Source organism: Sciurus vulgaris (genome assembly GCF_902686455.1).
Source record: "Sciurus vulgaris genome assembly, chromosome: 12".
In the NCBI taxonomy this organism is placed as follows: Eukaryota; Metazoa; Chordata; class Mammalia; order Rodentia; family Sciuridae; genus Sciurus; species Sciurus vulgaris.
This window is the reverse complement of record NC_136473.1, coordinates 27,607,365-27,628,026: the sequence shown is the minus strand read 5'-3', so window position 1 is coordinate 27,628,026 and position 20,662 is coordinate 27,607,365. Positions and strand designations below refer to the sequence as shown.

General features: G+C 36.9%; 1 protein-coding gene across 3 annotated transcripts in view; it reads right to left on the bottom strand.

The window, feature by feature from the left end:
- Nucleotides 1–20,662, bottom strand: part of NSUN6 (NOP2/Sun RNA methyltransferase 6) — a 54,690-nt gene that overhangs the window by 5,621 nt on the left and 28,407 nt on the right. For all 3 annotated transcript variants that reach the window (XM_079107641.1, XM_079107642.1, XM_079107640.1), the window contains 4 exons: nucleotides 20,271–20,390; nucleotides 18,394–18,538; nucleotides 3,902–4,050; nucleotides 605–730 (listed from right to left, as the gene is read on the bottom strand). In XM_079107641.1, the coding sequence (XP_078963767.1) occupies nucleotides 605–730; nucleotides 3,902–4,050; nucleotides 18,394–18,538; nucleotides 20,271–20,390 (540 nt within the window). The remainder of the gene's footprint in view (nucleotides 1–604; nucleotides 731–3,901; nucleotides 4,051–18,393; nucleotides 18,539–20,270; nucleotides 20,391–20,662) is intronic.

Below are 20,662 nucleotides of genomic sequence, written 5' to 3'. Positions count from 1 at the left end.
GAACCACCTTTTTCTTTTTCCTCTTGGTTGGTCTTTTGAGCTTGGGCTACATGTGACATATAACAAAAATATAGAAATGGGAAGTGGGGAAAGCCTTCTTAGAAGCAAAGTGCCAAGTGAAATAGAACAACACCTATAAGCAGAATAAACATGTAACAAAAATACACCCAAGCTTGGTGCCATTTTAAGACATAGCAGCCAGGTATGGTGGCACATGCCTGTAATTCCAGAGGCTTGGGATGCTGAGGCAGAAGGACTGCAAATTCAAAGCCAATCTCAGCAAAAGTGAGGTGCTAGGCAACTCAGTGAGACTCTGTCTCTAAATAAAATACAAAATAGGCCTGGGGATGTGGCTCAGTGGTTGAATGCCCCTGAGTCCAATTTCCCTTGCCAAAAAAGGGCAAAATAAAAAGCCAGGGAAGAACTGTCATCAGGACAAGCAAATTCCTTATAGGGTGTCTAAAATGGACCTAAATAGAGAAATATTCTCACTTGTGATGATATCTGCTTCAGAAGTTTTAGTTGACTTCTTCATATGACACACTGCACTTCATTTTTTGTGATTTATGAGATTACAGAGAGGAAAAAATGAAATTACTCTTACCTGGGACTGAAGCTGAAGGCAAGGATACGTTGTGAGGGCCCAGGCAACTTGTTCTTCATTTTCTGCCAGTGTTATAGTGCATGTGCTATAAACTAGCACACCGCCTGGCTTCAGCAACTGAACTGCCTGAAGAAAGCTATGATCAGACCAGGCATCCCACCAAACCAAAGAAATAGTTAAAGAGATTGTATAGCCTTAATGTATGATACCTTCAGGTACTGGGGAGAAACAAAATTATGTTCTATATGGCAAGTTATTAGAGTGACATACTTTTATTCCAGGCTAGATGTATAACCTTGGACTCCCATACTCCAATATGAACCAAGACTGTCACTTTCATGTCTTTGATACCAAGTATAGGTCAAAACTCCCAAATTGCACAAACTGACATTTTTAGACCAGTTTCTTCCTGCATTCTGTACTCATACATTCAGCTGCCTCCTTGGAATTGCTACTATCAAACCTGACATGTCCTAAAATGAACTCCTACCTTCCCTCTGAAACCTACTAGAAGTCTTCCCATCTTTCGAGGATGTTCAGGTGCCAAACCTTAGATTATCCTTTATACCTCTCTCACATTCATCTTCCATCACCAAACCCTCCTAGTTCTACTTTTAAAATATCCAGAATTTGGCCACTTCAATGCTTCCACTGCTATCTTTCTGGTCCAACCTTTATCTCTTGCTTGCATCAGAGCAGTGGTCTCCTAATTTATCTACCCATTTCCTACCCTGCTCTCCTACCATCTATTCTCACTATGGCAGCCAGAACATCCCTTCTAAACTCATCACTTTGCCCCCCCCCAATCCGTCCATTATCACTTAAGAGTCAAATTCATTAAGAAGGCCTTCAAGGCCCTACACAGACAACAAGTCTCTTGATGTCTTTCTGATGCCGCCTAGTACACCACTCATCCTTGTTCACTCTGCTTCAGAAACAGTGGCCTCCTGCTGTTCCTGGAACGTGCAAGGCACACTCTCACCTCAGGATCTCTGCACCAGGTTGGAGAGCTCTCCTACTTCTCTGATTGCTCACTCTTTTACAATCTTTCCTGTGTCTGTATCACCTCGTCAGCAAAGCTCTTCTTGATCACCCCACATAAAATCTCAAATATTACAATCTAGCATTCCTCTCCCACCTTAATTCCTAGTTTGCTCCATAAGGCTACAGCATTACTACCTTGTAATACACAAAACTTATTTCCTTCTCCAATTAGAATAGAAACCCAAGAAAATAAGAGCATGTTTTGGCTAAACTTTTCTACTGTATCATCAACATCTAGAATAGCATCTTGCATATGACAGATGCTCAGTAAATATCTGTCAAATAAATAAAGAAATAAGGTATGCTAAAGTAAATTTGTCTGAAATAGCTACACTGTTATCTTTTCAGACTCTCAGATTCTATCTAAAATTTTTTTGCAAAACCCTTTTTAAAAGCACAGAATATAGCCAGGCCTGGTGGGACAAGTCTGTAATCCCAGCAGCTCAGGAGGCTCAGGCAGGAGCATCTGAGTTCAAAACCAGCCTCAGCACTTAACAAGGCTCTGAGCCACTCAGCGAGACCCCGTCTCTGAAATAAAATACTAAAAAGGGCTGGGGAGCCAGGCAAGATGGCACATGCCTGTAATTCCAGCGGCTCTGGAGGCTGAGGCAGGAGGATCATGAGTTCAAAGGAAGTCTCAGCAAAAAGCAAGTCTCTAAGCAACTCAGTAAGACCCTGTCTCCAAATATAATACAAAATAGGGCTGGGGATGTGGCTTAGTGGTTAAGTGCCCTGAGTTCAACCCTGGCACTGGGAGAAAAACAAACAAACAAACAAACCACACCCAGAACATATACAATTGTTTTCTTCACTGGAAAAATTTAAACCTTGTTTCTCTGTGCCAGGTACTATGTGAGAAGCACTTTAAATAGATTTTGTCGTTAAAATCTATAACAACCAAATTGTGTTTCTGCTTTATGTTAAGCTTTTTTTTTTTTTTTAATTACAAGGATGTGGTCTCTGAATAGTTATATAATCCACAAAGAGTACTACTTTGGTGTGTGAAGAGATTAATAGAAATGAACTCAAAAACAACTTGAGACTGAATAATCACAGTATTTCCATTGGTGTTGTGGTCTATGTATTAATTAGTTAAAGGACTGTGAGGAAATAATGAATTCATCTTTGATCAAATGTTGTCTATTCTCTGTAAAAATCCACTAAGTCATTTTTCCAAGAGTGACAAATCCTCAAATATTTTACCTAGGCTTCTGAAACACACCAGAGATCAAATTTGCATTTCTTATGGTCCTTCTACATCTTACACTGGATACTGTCCTTTACCATTTTCTAATCATTGTGTTTGCATCTGTTAGACTTCCTGCTTTTTGTATGCTAAAAATGACCAGATACCCTATAAAAAGAGTAATTTAATTTACATCATATTCTTCACATAAATAGGTAACTATATGTGAAAAATAAGTAACTATAGGAACAACTCAGTGAATTTCTCTTTTTCCTCCACCCGAAAATAGGTCAGGATGTTTGGAATTTACTGATGTCTCAGTGAAGAAACTGCTCTTGTATTTAAAGGATGAGTCAACATAAAAAGGAGCCTTATATTTAAAATTAGTTCTTCTCAGTCTTTGCCTTGAATATAGTAAAATATACATAAAATTTACCCTTTGAACTATTTTTTAAAAATATTTTTTAGTTGTTGATGGACTTTTATTTTATTCATTTATATATACGCAGTGCCAAGAATGAAACCCAGGGGCTCACGCATGCTAGGCAAGTGCTCTACCACTGAGCCACAACCCCAGCCCCGTTTGAACCAATTTTACATGTATGATGCAAAGGCATTAAGTGCATTTGTATAACCATCACCACTATTCATCTTTAGAACTTTTTCATCAACCCAAATGGAAATTCTATAACCATTAGCCAATAATTCCCCATTCTCCCACTTTCTTACTCCCTGGTCAACTTTACTTTGTTTCCATAGATTTGCTTATTCCAGTGCCCTCACATAAGCAGAATCATGCAAAATTTTTCCTTTTGTGTCTGCCTTATTTCACTTAGCATAATGTCATCAAGGTTCATCCATACTATAGCATATATCAGAATATCACTCTTTGTTAAGGCTACACAAAAGTACACCAAATGTTTATCTGTTTATCTGTCAATGGACTCTTGGGTTGTTTCTACCTGGGTTGATTACAGTGAAAACTGCTGCTATGAACACTGTTCTAATGCTTTCAATGTCTAACTAGTGACGGTCAATTTCCTTCACAGCAAAGGAGCATCACATACCACAGAAAAGAGTTTTCGCTGTAGTGGTTGATATGATGTTACTTCCTTCAAAGTCCAAGTACAAGCCATGTTTGGTCTCTGTCCCATTCCACTACAAGGTGCATCAAGGAGAATTCGGTCAAAAGATTCTGGTAAGAATGGAGGTGCCCCTATAAAGAGGATTGTAAATGTATTTGTTATCTTCTATATTGGTCTTCAACAGAAAACTCTTAGAGATAGAAGTGATGATCAGGAATTTAAAAATTATAATCCAGAAGAGAAAATACAGAAAATTTTCCCTTTAATCAAGTAGCTGGTTAACCTACTACTGACTTATATTTAATATAGATTTGACATTGTAGAAAGGTTAAAAACATAGTTATTGCACTGTTAGATTATTCTGTTAATATTATACAGATCTAGATTTAATCAAATGATTGCCTGTACCCTAACATTAGAAGCCACAATTTATCAAAGCTAAGACTTGGAATTAATTCTAGCCATTCTGAAAACTGCAGTTCTCTTAACTAATTCCTACAGCAGATAGCTCCAGAAGAAAAAAAGAGCCTGTTAGGTTGTGGTCAAACATCCTGGTTCTAGTTCTGTTGATCCCTGACCTCCTTGTTCCAGTGGCCAGCAGTATGGCTAAGACCAGGATGAGTCATTACCCACCTTGGATTCATCAAGGTTCCCTTTGCATTCACTTGAATAATTTTTCCACTCATTTCCTAATCTATTTAGTGTTACTGGATAAAGTCTTATAACAAACATAAAAACAGACCATTTTGTTTACCTACTTGCAACCAAGATATTGCTACAGACTGCTATTAGTTACAGCAGACCCATAGTAGTATTTCAAATCTCACTCAAATATCACTTTCTGCTTTTCTCTGATTGCAAAGCTCCACTAGACACAAACAGTTAACCAATTTAACTCATTTCCATCTACTACCACATTTTGCTTTCTATCATCTTAGAAAAAATTATTTTCAAAGAAATTTTTCTTTGAGATTTTTGACACATACTCATAAAATCCTCTGGAAAGACTACACCAATTTACACTTTCATTATCATGAGTGTATTTGTTTCCCCAAATCCTCAAAGGTGATTTTTATTTTACTGGCCATTTGTGATTTTTCTTTCTCTGGGTACCCTATGCTTACTCTTTACCTACTGAGACCGTGTTTTTCTTATTGGTCAGAGTAGCTCTTTGTATATTAAGACTATTAATATTTCCTCTATTAAATATTTTATAAATATTTTTCACATTCTGTTACATTAGTCCTTGTGTGTGTGTGTGTGTGTGTGTGTGTGTGTGATGCTGGGGATTGAACACAGGGTCTTGTGCATGTGAGACAAGCAGTCGACCAACTGAGCTATATCCCCAGTGCACATTAATCCTTTTTTTTAAAAACATGCATATATTTATGCTGGGTAGCAAATGTGTCTTCATTGTTGTGTTGTATTGCTGTTTTCATGTTTTAAAATAATCTCCATTGTGAGCTGGGCACAGTGGTGCACACCTGTAATCCCAGAGGCTTGGGAGGCTGAGGCTAGAGGATTGCAAGTTCAATGTCAGTCTCAGCAAAAGCAAGGCTCTAAGCAACTCAGTGAGACCCTGTCTCTAAATTAAATAAAATACAAAATAGGGCTGGGGATATGGTTCAGTAGTCAAGTGCTTATGAGTTCAATCCCCAGAACTGCCCCCCCCCAATATATATATAAAATATTCTTCATTGTGAAATCAGATAAATATACCGAGACCTAGTTGAAGGATTTCTGTTCTGCTCCAGCATATACTAATTATTAAGATATCAAAAATTTTTAGACAATTATGACTGAATTGTTTTCATCAAATATGAATAGTTTTCAATGTATATACATCCAAAGAGATCACCTAACTCTCAGTAGGACAGATGCAAAAAAGATCCACAACAAGACACATTATTATAAAAATGTTCAGAGCCAACAGGTAAGAGATAAATCTTAAAAGCAACAAGAGAAAAATGGTTTGTCATATGCCAGGGAACTGCACTAAGATTAACAGCTGATTCCTCATGAGGGACAACCAAGGACAAAAGATGCTAAGATGACAAATTCAAAGTGCAGAAAATACTCTGTTAATTAAATACCTTATATTCTACAAAATTATTTTTAAAATAATGGTAATACAGATACTTCCAGAAAAAATAAATAAATTACATGATTTGTTGGTAGCACCACTACCTGGTAAGAAATACTCACGGAAGTTCTTTACACTAAAAGCAAGTGACGCCATTAAGTAATATGGATGGAAGGCTGAATATCAGCAAGGTGGTAGAATAAAGCTTTCCTGCACTTATTCCCCTACCTTGAAACATCAATTAGAACAATTATCCACAACAGAAAATACCTTTACAAAAGAAAAGAAAGCAGAAGAGAGATTACAGCACCTAAGTATAACACTGAAATAAGACTCACTTATACGAGGGTAGGAAGGACAATTTTACATTACACACATCGTCTTTCCTTCAACCCCAGGCAGCACAACATGGAGAGAGCTCCTTTGCTTGGAGGAAGGAGAGGGAAGTAAGCCAACAGTCTTTAACCATAGATTCTAATAAATAGGCCCACCCCAGTAATACCCAGAAGTGGAAGACCCCAATAGACCCATCCTCCAGACTGGTCCATGTGGTCCCACACTCCAAACTTGTTACATTATACTCCAGTGCTATATTAGAAACCATTCTCTGGGAATGTCCCTGAGGATTCAGATTCTCAGGCTCCTATAGTCCTAGGACCCAGGCCAACCACCATGGAGTCAGCCACCAGAACAGTACCTATATACCTAGCTTCTAGGCAGGCCCCCACAGCCTTGAGGAGTCAGTCACCACAGTTGTAGGTACAGGGCAAATACCCTAAAATCCCAGGTGCCAGACTGGCTCCCACAAATCCAGGATCCACACTTGTCACAACACCTGCTAAAGTAGATCCAGGGTGGTCCAGATCTGCTCTAGCAAACCCTGTCCCAGTAAACCCTGCGGTCAGGCTGGACCCAATGGACTAAGCTTCCAGGAACTTCCAGGAACATCCTTGCAGACCCAAGCTTCAGGGCAACCCCTAGACCCAGGACCCAGCCCCACTCCCAGAGATGGAGGGCATGGGACTGACCGATTGCTAGGCGAGACTCTATAATCTAAGCTCTAAGTCCATTCCAATAGACCCAGGCCCCATAACTATATCAGCAACTAGATGATGCCTGCATACTCAAGCTCGAGGTCTATCACAGTGCCAGGTCAGCTCCTGTGGACCCAGGATTTAGGACAGCTCAAACAGATAAGGGCTTTTGAACACTGCTGCAGACCTGACCGCAAGGTCCACCACAGTGTATCCAGGTTCCATGCCCAACCCCACAAATTCAGTCTGTAGGTCTATTTGCCTAAGGTAAGAGGTCACCCAGTCTACAGAACAGATAAACTGACTACTAATGGAGGGCTTTCTTAGACAAAGCCAGTGTGAAAAGACTCTACTTCCTGAAATATGCAAACACTAATGCATGGCCATAAGAACAACTGGCACAACATGGAGCCAACAAAGGAACAACCAAAGTAACAAAAACCAACCCTCAAGAAATGCAGATTTATAAATTGCCTAACAAAGAATACAAATTATTTTAAGAAAGCTCAGCACACAGAACATTAAAAAAAAAAAAAAAAAAAAAATGCAATTAAATCAGGAAACTAAATCCAAAGCAAGAAATTTAAGAGATTCAAACTATAAAAAAGAAAACCAAATTCTGAAGCTGAAAAATACAATAAACAAAAAGAAAAACGATACGGTGTCTAAAGGGGAACTGATCAAGCACAAGAAAGAATGAATGAACTCAAAAAGGAATTATGTGAATATATAAAGTCAGCGGGAACAAAAGAATGAAAGGAATGAAGAAACCTTACAGAACATATGGGAAAGTCAACGAAGATCACATTTTCTAACTGTAGGAGTTCTAGAAGGAAAAGATACAAAAAAGCCAGAAACTTTATTAAAAAAACAAACCATAAAACTTTCCAAATTTGGGGGGAAATGTAAAGGTACAAAAAGGTCAAGCTATGCCGATCACATTCAACCCAAACAAAACAACACCAAGACATACAAAGTGTCAAAAATAAAAGACAAAGAGATCATCCTGAAAGCAGCAAAAGAAGCATATCACATATAAAAGAGTTACAATAGGCTAGCAACAGACTTATTAGAAACTTTATAGGTCAGAAGAGGATGAGATGATAAATTCTAAGTGTTGAAATTAAAACAGAAACAAAGAACAAATAATAATCTCCCCAATAAGCTAGATACAAAACTATTCTAATTAGAAGCTGAGAATTTACCACCAGATTTACCTTACAAGGAGCCCTTTGAGTAGAAAAAATAAATGATGCTAATTAGTAGTAAGAAAAAATATTAAAGTATAAAATCTACTCAAATATAATAATCAAATACAGAATACTTATTTATAATGGTGGTACGCAAATCACATATCTTTAGAAGATTGAATTAAGATTAAGGTAATACTATTAAAAATAGGAGGATTGCAAGTCCAAAGCCAGCCTCAGCAACTTAGGGAGGCCCTAAGCAACTTAGCAAGACCCTGCCTCAAAATAATAAAAAGGGCTGGGGATCTGGGTCAGTGATTAAGTGCCCCTAGGTCTAATCCCTGGTTCCAAAAAAAAAAAAAAATTACAGTAACTGGCAAGGATACACAATATAAAATGTAGTAATTATGACAATGAAAGTATAAAATGTGGGAAGAATGAGGCAAAAAAAAATCTAGTTTTTTTAAAATGCAAATTTCAGTTATCAGTTTAAAATAGACTGTTATAAATTAGAGATTTAATGTAAGCCTCATGACCACAACCAAAAAAAAAAAAATTGTAGTACACACCAAGATAAAAAAATAGACTCAAAACATGCCACCAGAAAAAGACACCAAATTACAAAGACAGCAAAACATGAAGAACAAAGATCTAAAAAACAATGTACGAAATGGCAGTATAAGTCCTTATCAATCAATAATTATTTTGAACACAGATGAATAAAATTTCCCAAACAAAAGACAGAGTGGTTAAATGGACCTTAAAAAACACCCAACTATATACGTTCCCTATAAGATACTGACTTCACCTTTAAGGAAACCCACTGAAAGTAAAAAGACTTTCGTCTTTTCATGAAATACCAATCATGAATCATGAACACCAAAACCAGAAAAATATAAAGGATCATGAACTACTATTACAAATGATTACACATCAACAAACTGATTAACCTAAAAGACAAATTCCTACACACAAACCCACCAAGATTGAATCATGAATAGAAATCTGAGTATCAAATAGAGTAATGAGATTCAATCCGTAAAAGTTCATGACCTCATGGCTTCACTGGTAAATTCCACTAATCATGTAGAAAAGAACTAACACTGGTACTTACCAAACTCTTCCAAAAACATAGTGTAAGGCAAGCATTATCCTGAGGCCAAAGTCAAACAAGGATACCACAAGAAAATTTTTTAAAAAATTACTCAATATCCATGCTGAACATAAATATAAAAGTCCTCAAATTTAAAAAACAAAAGAAATCTAGCAATACATTAAAAGGATCACTCACAATGATCAAGTGGGACTTATTGAGGAATACAAGTATGACTTAAATACATAAGTCAGTAAATTTGATAAAATGAAGGGCAAAACACATATAATCATTTACTGGAGGAAGAAAAAGCATTGTACAAAAATTCAACATTCTTTCATGATTAAGAATTCTTAATAAATTAGGTATAAAAGGAATGTACCTTGACATAATAAAGCCCACAACTAGCATCACAGTAAATGGGAAAAAGTTAAAAAATTTCCCTGTGAGACAGGAATAAGGATGGCTACTCTCTCCTCTTCTTAACACACAACTACAAGTCCTAATCAGAGCAATTAGGCAAAAGATAAATATAAAAGGCATCTTCATAGGAAAGGAAGAAGTGAAATTATCTGTTTCCTAATGACACAATTATATGTGAAAAACGTTAAAGACTCCACCAGAAAACATTAGAACTGATAAATTCAGTAGGCTGTAGACATAAAACAAATATTAAAAAATCAGTAGTGTTTCCATACATTAAAAAATTCAAGGACAGAATATGCATTATTTAAGCATTAAAAAACTTAATATTGCTGAAACATCCATACTACCTAAAGCTATGTACAGAATCAATGCATACCCATCAAAATATCAGAAATAGAAAAAAACAATTGTAAAAATTATTAGGAATCATAAAAGAAAATAGCCAAAACAACCTTGAGTGAAAAGAACAAAGGTACACCAAGAACAAAGAGGCAGTGGTACACGCCTGTAATCCCAGCAGCTTGGGAGGCCAACACAGGAGAATTAGAAGTTCAAAGTCAGCCTCAGCAACTCAGTGAGGCCCTAAGCAACTCAGCAAGACACTGTCCCTAAATAAAATACAAACAAGGGCTGAGGATGTGCCTCAGTGGTTAAGTGCCCCTGGGTTCAATCCCCAGTACCAGAAAAAAAAAAAAGAAAAAAAAAAAGAACAAAGGTGAGAGAATCACACTACTTAACTTCAAATTATACTACAAAGCTACAATCATCAAAACAGCATGACACTGCCACAAAAATAGACACATTGACCAATGGTACAAGAAAGTCTGAGGATAAATCTATGCATTCATAGAAAATTGATTTTCAATAAGGTGGTAAGAACACACAACAGGCAAAAAACAGTCCCTTCAATAAATGGCATCAGAACAACTGGCTATCCACATGCACAAAATTGGATCTTTATATAAAGCCATGTATAAAATAAACTCAAAAATGATTACAGATCTGGAAATGTAAAATACTAGAAGAGAGGAAAAGCTCCATGACACTGGTTTGGACAATTATTTTTTAGGTAAGACCCATAAAGCACAGGTAACAACAACAACAGACAGATTTAATTACATGAAACTAAAAATCTTCTGTACAGCAAAGGAAACAAAATGAAGAGAAAATTCACACAATGGGAGGAAATATTTGTAAAACAGAAACCTGATAAAGGGTTAACATTCAAAATACATAAGATACTCAAATGACAGCAAGAAAACAATATAAAAATGGGCAAACAACTTGAATACATATTTTTCAAAAGACATGGCTAACAGATGTATGAAAAAAATGCTCAACATCACTAATCAGGAAAATGCAAATAAAATCCATAATGAGATTGATCACCTCACATTTGACAGGAGGCTATTAACAAAAGAGCAAAAGATAAATTGGTGAACGCAAGGACAAAAGGGAACACAGGCATGCTTTTGATTGGGAATGTATGGTGCAGCAGGAATGGAAAATGGTCCGGTTCTTCAAAAAAACTACATAATAAACTAATATACAATCTAGTAAGAATATATGCAAAGGAACTGGGATTAATGTCAGAAAGATATCTGGACTCCCATGTTCACTGCAGCATTATTCACAACAGCCAAGACATGGAATCAATCCAGTGTCCACTAACAGACAAATGGATAAAAGAAATGAGATACATATATACAATAAAATACTATTTAGTCTTTAAAAAAAAAAAATAGGAAATTCTGTCATTTATAACAACATGAATGAATATGGAGGACATTATGCTAAGTGAAAAAACAAAGACATCAAAAGATAAACACGACATTATTTCACTTATGTATGGAATATAAAAAAGTCAAACCCACAGAAGTAGAATAGAAGAATGGTTATCAGAGACTCGAAATGAGGAGAGGTAGGGGGATACAATTCAAAAGTTATAAAGTTTCAGGTGATCCAAGATGGCGGACTAGAGGAAGACTGCATCTCCAGTCGCTCCAGAACCCAGGATTCAAGAAGGGGAGGCATTGAGAGACTCGGACTAAAATAGAGCCATGGGGTGAGTCTCCCCCACCGGGTGAAGCTCGGCCTGGGCGGCAGGCCTGGATTCGGGCGGCTTATCAGAGTAGGGCAGGGCAGCTAGAGTCTTCCCCAGGCAGCCCTGCGCACTCCGGCAGTGGGCTCCTCCCACAAGGCCAGCTTCTCCAGCTTCTTAGAGCAGGCCCCCCACTGAGAGCCTTTCTGCACAGAACCAGCTCCAAGTCTCAGAGCCAGCGCGTCCAACTCCGGCCCGCAGGCAGCTTCAGGGACCAGGACAGGGCAGCCAGGGACTTCCCCAAGTATCCCAGCCCCCTACGTCGGGAGGTGTCTTTCAAGGCTAGCTTCTCGAAGCAGACTGCCCAGTGAGAACCTTTCTACACAAAGCCAGCCACAAGTCCCCAAGCAAACAGAGAGCTCCGACCTGAAGGCAGCCTCTGGGACCAGGACAGGGAAGCCAGAGACTTCTCCAGGCGGCCCTGCCCCCTCCGGCCGCAGGCTCTTTCCACAGGGCGAACCAAGATGGCGGACTAGAGGGAGACTGCATCTCCAGTCGCTCCAGAACCCAGGATTCAAGAAGGGGAGGGATTGAGAGACTCGGACGAAAATAGAGCCACGGGGTGAGTTTCCCCCACCGGGTGAAGCTCGGCCTGGACAGCTGGCACGGAGAGGGGTGGCTTATCAGAGCAGGGCAAGGCAGCTAGATTCTTCCCCAGGTAGCCCTACGCACTCCGGTGGTGGGCTCCTCCCACAAGGCCAGTTTCTAGGAGCAGGCCCCCCAGTGAGAGCCTTCCCGCACAGAGCCAGCTCCAAGTGCTGGAACCAGTAGCGGGCTAGGGGCAGCTCTGTTCAGAAGCACTGCATTTTCAAGTTCCCCCAACACTTCAGGCTACTAAAGGCTGGGAAATGATACACTGGAAATCTACAGGGACACTATAAGCCAATAGAGGAAATCTGAAATATCTGAGTCCCATTGACATCTGACCAATATGAGAAAACAAGGGAAGAAAATGTCCCAAACAAACCTACATACTGTATCAATAAAACCCAATGACAGCACAGCAGAAGAAATGTCAGAAAGGGAGTTTAGAATGTACATAACTAAAACAATCAGGGAAGCAAACGAGGAGATGAAAGAGCAAATGTAGGCACTGAAGGAGGAGATGAAAGAGCAAATGCAGGCATTAAATGATCGCACCAATCAACAGTTAAAAGAGCAAATACGGGAAGCAAGAGATCATTTCAATAGAGTTAGAGATACTGAAAAAAAAATCCAAACAGAAATCCTTGAAATGAAGAAAACAATAAACCAAGTTAAAAACTCCATAGAAAGCATAACCAATAGGATAGAACACCTGGAAGACAGAACCTCAGACACTGAAGACAAAATATTTAATCTTGAAAACAAAGTTGACCAAACAGAGAAGATGGTAAGAAATCATGAACAGAATCTACAAGAACTATGGGACACCATGAAAAAGCCAAATTTAAGAACTACTGGGATTGAGGAAGGCTTAGAGAAACAAACCAAAGGAATAAACAATCTAGTCAATGAAATAATATCAGAAAATTTCCCAAATCTAAAGAATGAAATGGAAAACCAAGTACAAGAGGCTTATAGGACTCCAAACATACAAAATTACAACAGACCCACACTCAAGGCACATTATAATGAAAATACCTAACATACAAAATAAAGACAGAATTTTAAAGGCAGCAAGAGAAGAGAATCAAATTACATTCAGGGGGAAACCAATAAGAATATCAGCAGATTTTTCAATCCAGACCCTAAAAGCTAGAAGGGCCTGGAACAATATTTACCAAGCCCTGAAAGAAAATGGATGCCAACCAAGAATCTTATACCCAGCAAAACTTACTTTCAAATTTGACGACGAAATAAGATCCTTCCATGATAAACAAAACCTAAAGGAATTTACAAAAAGAAAACCAGCATTACAAGAACATTCTCAGCAAAATATTCCATAAGGAAGAGATGAAAAACGATGCAAATCAGCAACGGGAGGAACTAGCCTAAAGGAATAGCAAAATAAAGGAGAAACCAAATCATGTCAAAAAACAAAAATGAGTCAAATGACTGGGAATACAAATCATATCACAATAATAACCCTGAATGTTAATGGCCTGAACTCATCAATCAAAGGACATAGACTGGCAGATTGGATTAAAAAGAAAAATCCAACAATATGCTGCCTGCAAGAGACTCATCTCATAGAAAGAGATACCCATAGACTAAAGGTGAAAGGATGGGAAAAAACATACCATGCACACGGACACAGCAAAAAAGCTAGAGTATCCATCCTCATTTCAGACAATGTGGACTTCAAGCCAAAACTAGTCAGAGGGATAAAGAAGGACATTACATACTTCTTAAGGGAAGCATAAATCAGCAAGACATAACAATCATAAATATCTATGCCCCGAACATTGGCTCATCCATGTATGTCAAACAAATCCTTCTCAATTTCAGAAACCAAATAGACCACAACACAATAATACTAGGCGATATTAACACACCTCTCTCACCACTGGACAGATCGTCCAAACAAAAATTGAATAAAGAAACCGTAGATCTCAATAACACAATCAACAATTTAGACTTAACCAACATATATAGAATATACCATCCAACAAAGAACGAATACACTTTCTTCTCAGCAGCACATGGATCCTTCTCTAAAATAGAACATATTTTATGCCACAAAGCTACTGTTGGCAAATACAAGGAGATAGAGATACTACCTTGTACTCTATCAGATCATAATGGATTGAAATTAGAAATAAATGACAGAATAAAAAACAGAAACTTCTCCAATACATGGAGATTAAATAATACGCTATTATATGATGAATGGATAACAGAAGACATCAGGAGGGAAATTAAAAAATTCTTAGAAGTAAACGAGAACAAAGACATATCATATCAAAATCTCTGGGACACTATGAAAGCAGTACTTAGAGGAAGATTTATTTCATGGGGTGCATTCAACAAAAGAAGTAGAAATCAACAAATAAACGACATCACACTACAGCTCAAAGCCCTAGAACAAGAGCAGACCAACACCAAAAGTAGTATAAGACAGGAAATAGTTAAAATCAGAGCCGAAATTCACGAGATTGAAACAAAAGAAACAATTGGAAAAATTAACAAAATAAATAGTTGGTTCTTTGAAAAAATACACAAAATTGATAAACCCTTAGCCACACTAACAAAGAGGGAGAAAACTCAAATTACTAAAATTTGGAATGAACAAGGAAATATCACAACAGACACGAGTGAAATACAAAACATAATTAGAAGCTATTTTGAAAATCTATACTACAACAAAACAGAAAACCTCAAAGACATCAACAAGTTTCTAGAGACATATGAATTACCTAAACTGAATGAAGAGGACATACACAAATTAAATAAATCAATTTCAAGCAATGAAATAGAAGAGATCATCAAAAGCCTACCAACAAAGAAAAGTCCGGGACTAGATGGGTTCTCAGCCGAGTTCTACAAAACCTTTAAAGAAGAGCTCATTCCAATACTACTCAAAGTATTCCATAAAATAGAAGAGGAGGGAACCCTCCCAAACTCATTCTATGAAGCCAATATCACCCTGATACCTAAACCAGACAGAGACACATCGAGGAAAGAAAATTTCAGACCAATATCCTTAATGAACATTGATGCAAAAATTCTCAACAGAATTTTAGCAAATCACATACAAAAATATATTAAAAAGACAGTGCACCACGATCAAGTAGGTTTTATCCCAAAGATGCAAGGTTGGTTCAACATCCGGAAATCAATAAATGTCATTCACCATATCAACAGACTTAAAGTTAAGAATCACATGATTATTTCGATAGAGGCAGAAAAAGCATTCGATAAAATACAGTATCCCTCAAAACACTAGAAAAAATTGGGGTAGTGGGAACATTCCTTAACATTGTAAAGGCCATCTATGCTAAGCCCATGGCCAATATCATTCTAAATGGTGAAAAACTGAAAGCATTCCCCCTAAAAACTGGAACAAGGCAGGGATAGCCTCTTTCACCACTTCTATTCAACATCATTCTTGAGACTCTAGCCAGAGCAATTAGAAAGACCAAAGAAATTAAAGGGATACAAATTGGAAAAGAAGAACTCAAACTATCCCTGTTCGCTGATGACATGATTATATATTTAGAGGAACCTGGAAATTCCACCAGAAATCTTTTAGAACTCATAAGTGAATTCAGTAAAGTAGCAGGTTACAAGATCAATGCTCATAAATCCAATGCATTTTTATACATAAGTGATGAATCTTCAGAAAGAGAAATTAGGAAAACTACCCCATTCACAATAGCCTCGAAAAAAATAAAATACTTGGGAATCAATCTCACAAAAGAGGTGAAAGACCTCTACAATGAGAACTACAGAACACTAAAGAAAGAAATTGAGGAAAACCTTAGAAGATGCAAAGATCTCCCATGTTCTTGGATAGGCAGAATTAATATTGCCAAAATGGCCACACTACCTAAAGTGCTATACAGATTCAATGCAATTCCAATGAAAATCCCAATGATGCACCTTACAGAAATAGAGCAAGCAATTATGAAATTCATCTGGAAGAGTAAAAAACCCAGAATAACTAAAGCAATCCTCAGTAGAAAGAGCAAAGCAGGGGGTATCGCAATACCAGATCTTCAACTCTATTACAAAGCAATAGTAACAAAAATGGCATGGTATTGGTACCAAGATAGACAGGTAGATCAATGGTACAGAATAGAGGACATGGACACAAACCCAAATAAATACAATTTTCTCATACTAGACAAAGGGGCCAAAAATATGCAATGGAGAAAAGATAGCGTCTTCAACAAATGGTGCTGGGAAAACTGCAAAACCATATGCAACAGAATGAAATTAAACCCCTATCTCTCACCCTGCACAAAATCTCAACTCAAATTGGATCAAGGACCTCGGAATCAGACCAGAGACCCTATAGATTATAGAAGAAAAAGTAGATCCAAACCTTCAACTTGTTGGCTTAGGATCAGACTTCCTTAACAGGACTCCCATAGCACAAGAAAAATACAAGCAAGAATCAACAACTGGGATAGATTCAAACTCAAAAGCTTTCTCTCACCAAAGGAAACTATCAGTAATGTGAAGAGAGAGCCTACAGAGTGGAAGAATATCTTTGCCACTCATACTTCAGATAAAGTGCTAATTTCCAGAATCTATAAAGAACTCGAAAAACTCTACTCCAAGAATACAAATAATCCAATCAACAAATGGGCTAAGGAAATGAACAGACACTTCACAGAAGATGTACAAGCAATCAACAGATACATGAAAAAATGTTCAACATCTCTAGTAATAAGAGAAATGCAAATCAAAACTACCCTAAGATTTCATCTCACCCCAATTAGAATGGCGTTTATCAAGAACACAAGCAACAATAGGTGTTGGAGAGGATGTGGGGAAAAAGGTACACTCATACATTGCTGGTGGGGTTGCAAATTAGTGCGGCCACTCTGGAAAGCAGTGTGGAAATTCCTCAGAAAGCTTGGAATGGAACCACCATTTGACCCAGCTATCCCACTCCTTGGCCTATACCCAAAGGACTTAAAATCAGCATACTACAGAGATACAGCCACATCAATGTTCATTGCTGCTCAACTCACCATAGCCAGATTGTGGAACCAACCTAGATGTCCTTCAGTTGATGAATGGATAAAGAAACTGTGGTATATATATATACAATGGAATATTACTCAGCCATAAAGAGTGATAAAAGTATGGCCTTTGCAGGCAAATGGATGAAATTGGAGAATATCATGCTAAGTGAGATAAGCCAATCTCAACAATAAAAGGACGAATGATCTCGCTGATAAGTGGATGAGGACATATAATGGGCGGTGGGAGGGGTTAGCGTTAGGGTTAGGGTTAGGTTTAGGATTAGGGATAAGGAGGGTGGTAAGAATAGAGGAAGGAAGGACTCTGTAGAGGGAAAAGAGGGATGGGAGGGGTGGGGGGGAAAATAACAGTATGAATCAAAACCACATTACCCTATGTAAATTTATGATTACACAAATGGTATGCCTTGACTGCATGTACAAATAGAGAAACAACATGTATTCCATTTGTTTACAATAAAAACAAAGTTATAAAGTTTCAGCTAAGTAGGAGGGTTAGGTTTTTGGTACCTACTGCACAGCATGGTTACTATGGTAACATTTATTTCAAAATTGCTGAAAGTAAATTTCATGTCTTAAAAAAATGAATTGACAGATATGTTAATTTGCTTGCTTTGAACATTCCTCAATTATACATATATCAAAACATCAATGCAGCCAGGTGCAATACCACATATCCATAATGCCATAAATCGGGAGGCTGAGGCAGGAGGATTGCAAGTTCTAAGTAGCCTCAGCAACTTAGCGAGGTCCTAAGCTACTCGGTAAAGCCCTCTCTCTAATAAAACATAAAAAAGGGCTGGGGATGTGGCTCAGTGGTTAAGCACCCCTGGGTTCAATCCCTGGTACAAGGGGGAAAAAAGTCAATGCAATTACAATTTGCTCATTAAAACTAACAAAATTTATCTCACCTTCTGTGTCCTTAATCATATCAAATTTAAGTGCCTTTGTTCCATCAAAGCAATATGCCTTGATGGAGTTTAATCCAAATAATAAAGCATTCTGCTTTATTTTTTCTATTTTGTTGGGTATTTTATCCAGTGCTATTACTTCTCCCTAAAAAGAAAGTATAAATCAAACGCAGTTATGAAAACACAAAACACATGTGAAAAATTATTTCCCCCACTATCCTCCCATTTCCACTTTAAAAACTCATTACCAAACATCAAATTTACATCAAATACTCAAATCTTTCCTTTTAAAAGATATTCTTGCCAGATAATTGATCTTTTCTTATAGCTGCTACTTTTAATCAACAGAAATCAAAACTGAAAACAGTGTTTGCAATCTTCTCAGGAAGCTCAAAAACATCTATTAAAAGTAAACAAAAATTACCAATTTGATGTGACTTCCTCAACCTCTGGAGAAGCATGAACTGATGTTACAAGACAACTACCTTTATATGCCAATGAAGGTTACTTACAAAATTGATCCTCATTTTAATATTTTTGAGCTAGTCACACAAAATTCCTGTAAATTTTTGCAACTAAAGTCAGGAAAAGGAATGCCAAAAACCTCTGTGCAAAATATTCTGGAGTTGATATAAAAAATACTTCAAAATCACTATATATGATAAAACCTGCATTACATCAAAGCTAATAAAGGGGACACAATTTTAAGAATGCATTGTAGTACTTTAAAATATATGATACTGTAAAAATGATGCAATTTACTTTTACACATATTTTCTTTTGTTCCTTTTGTATATATCATCTGTCTATGATGCATCGATGGCATAGACTGATAACAAAATTTGCTGATAATGTTCCTAGATGTGTTTTTTTTGTTTGTTTTCATCTCTTTAATATTGTGTTTGAGTATTTTTCAAAAGGTAGATATTTGTCTTCTTTACCTAGATGCAATTTTTACACCATATTACACAACTGACTGAAAATGGATACAGCTATAATATTCAGATTCTTTTTGGAAAGACTTTACTAGGGAAAATAAAGTACATATGAAAAGTTACCATTACGTAAATATAGTAAATATGCCATAAATTAAAGGGGTATTATTATTATCCCTGCCAGATAATATCATAATCTTTACATTTAAAGCCTCGAGTAAACTGAAAAAGGATTTGCATTAAACTTTAACTACCAAATGAACCCTTCTATTTTATAGGTTTCATTTTAAACACTATTAGTATCTTTAAAAAAAAAAAAAAAAAAAACAAAAAAACAGTATTTAATATATTATTCCTGTAAGAGTTTTTCCTGCCACTACTTAAATTCTTATTAGGCAAATACCTTGCAAATAGACATATATAGGAAAACACAGTAAAATCTCAAGTTTTCCAAGGTCACACTTACTTGCACTGTTACAACAAAGCAGGTTTTATAATTAAACCAAATAAGATTTAAGATACTCAAGATACACACACATATTCTGTATTTATATGTATTTATGTATTATATATCTGTGTGTATATATATCAACATAAACATTTCCACCCTGATAATGGACTCTCAATATTTAATGGCAGAATAGTTAAAACAAGTGTAAAATTTTATAAGTAAGGACATAAAAAGATCTCTTATATGTTTCAAACTTAATTTTATGAGGGAAGTACTGTATTCTATAATGTATAGCAAATTGGGGATTCAATTAAGTCTTTAGTCTTTACAAATCATTGTCTATTGAACTTAATGTTTGGTGACTGACATAACTGAACAGTTTTCACTTCAGATAAATCTGAGGTAGGAGTGTAGACATGTTTTCTAAGTTATAGTCTCCCCTTACCATGGAGGGAACACGTTGAGTGGTTTTATTATGAAGACAGTCTCACCTGATCATGCATTAGTGCTGCAATATGCGTTGTTTTGCCTCCAGGTGCTGCACACAAATCTAGAATCTTCTCTCCAGGTTGAGGATTCAGAACATGAGTTACTACAGCAGATGGCAAATTCTGTAGGAAAAAAATTCAATGATGCATGAATTATCAATGATTCTAAATCATTTTTAATTTCAGAATCATAGAATGTAAAGAAATCTTTAGCGTGAATTCAGCACAGCATCCCTAAAATTGCTAAGAGTACAATTTCTATAAATATACTAATGTCAGGAGATCAGTATTCCTAGAGTATCCTATAATCTCACACAACACACTCACCTGCATATGAACACACAGGACACATTTTTCAGTCAATTCAAAGGTTTCTTCCCTGATGTTTCCTGGGT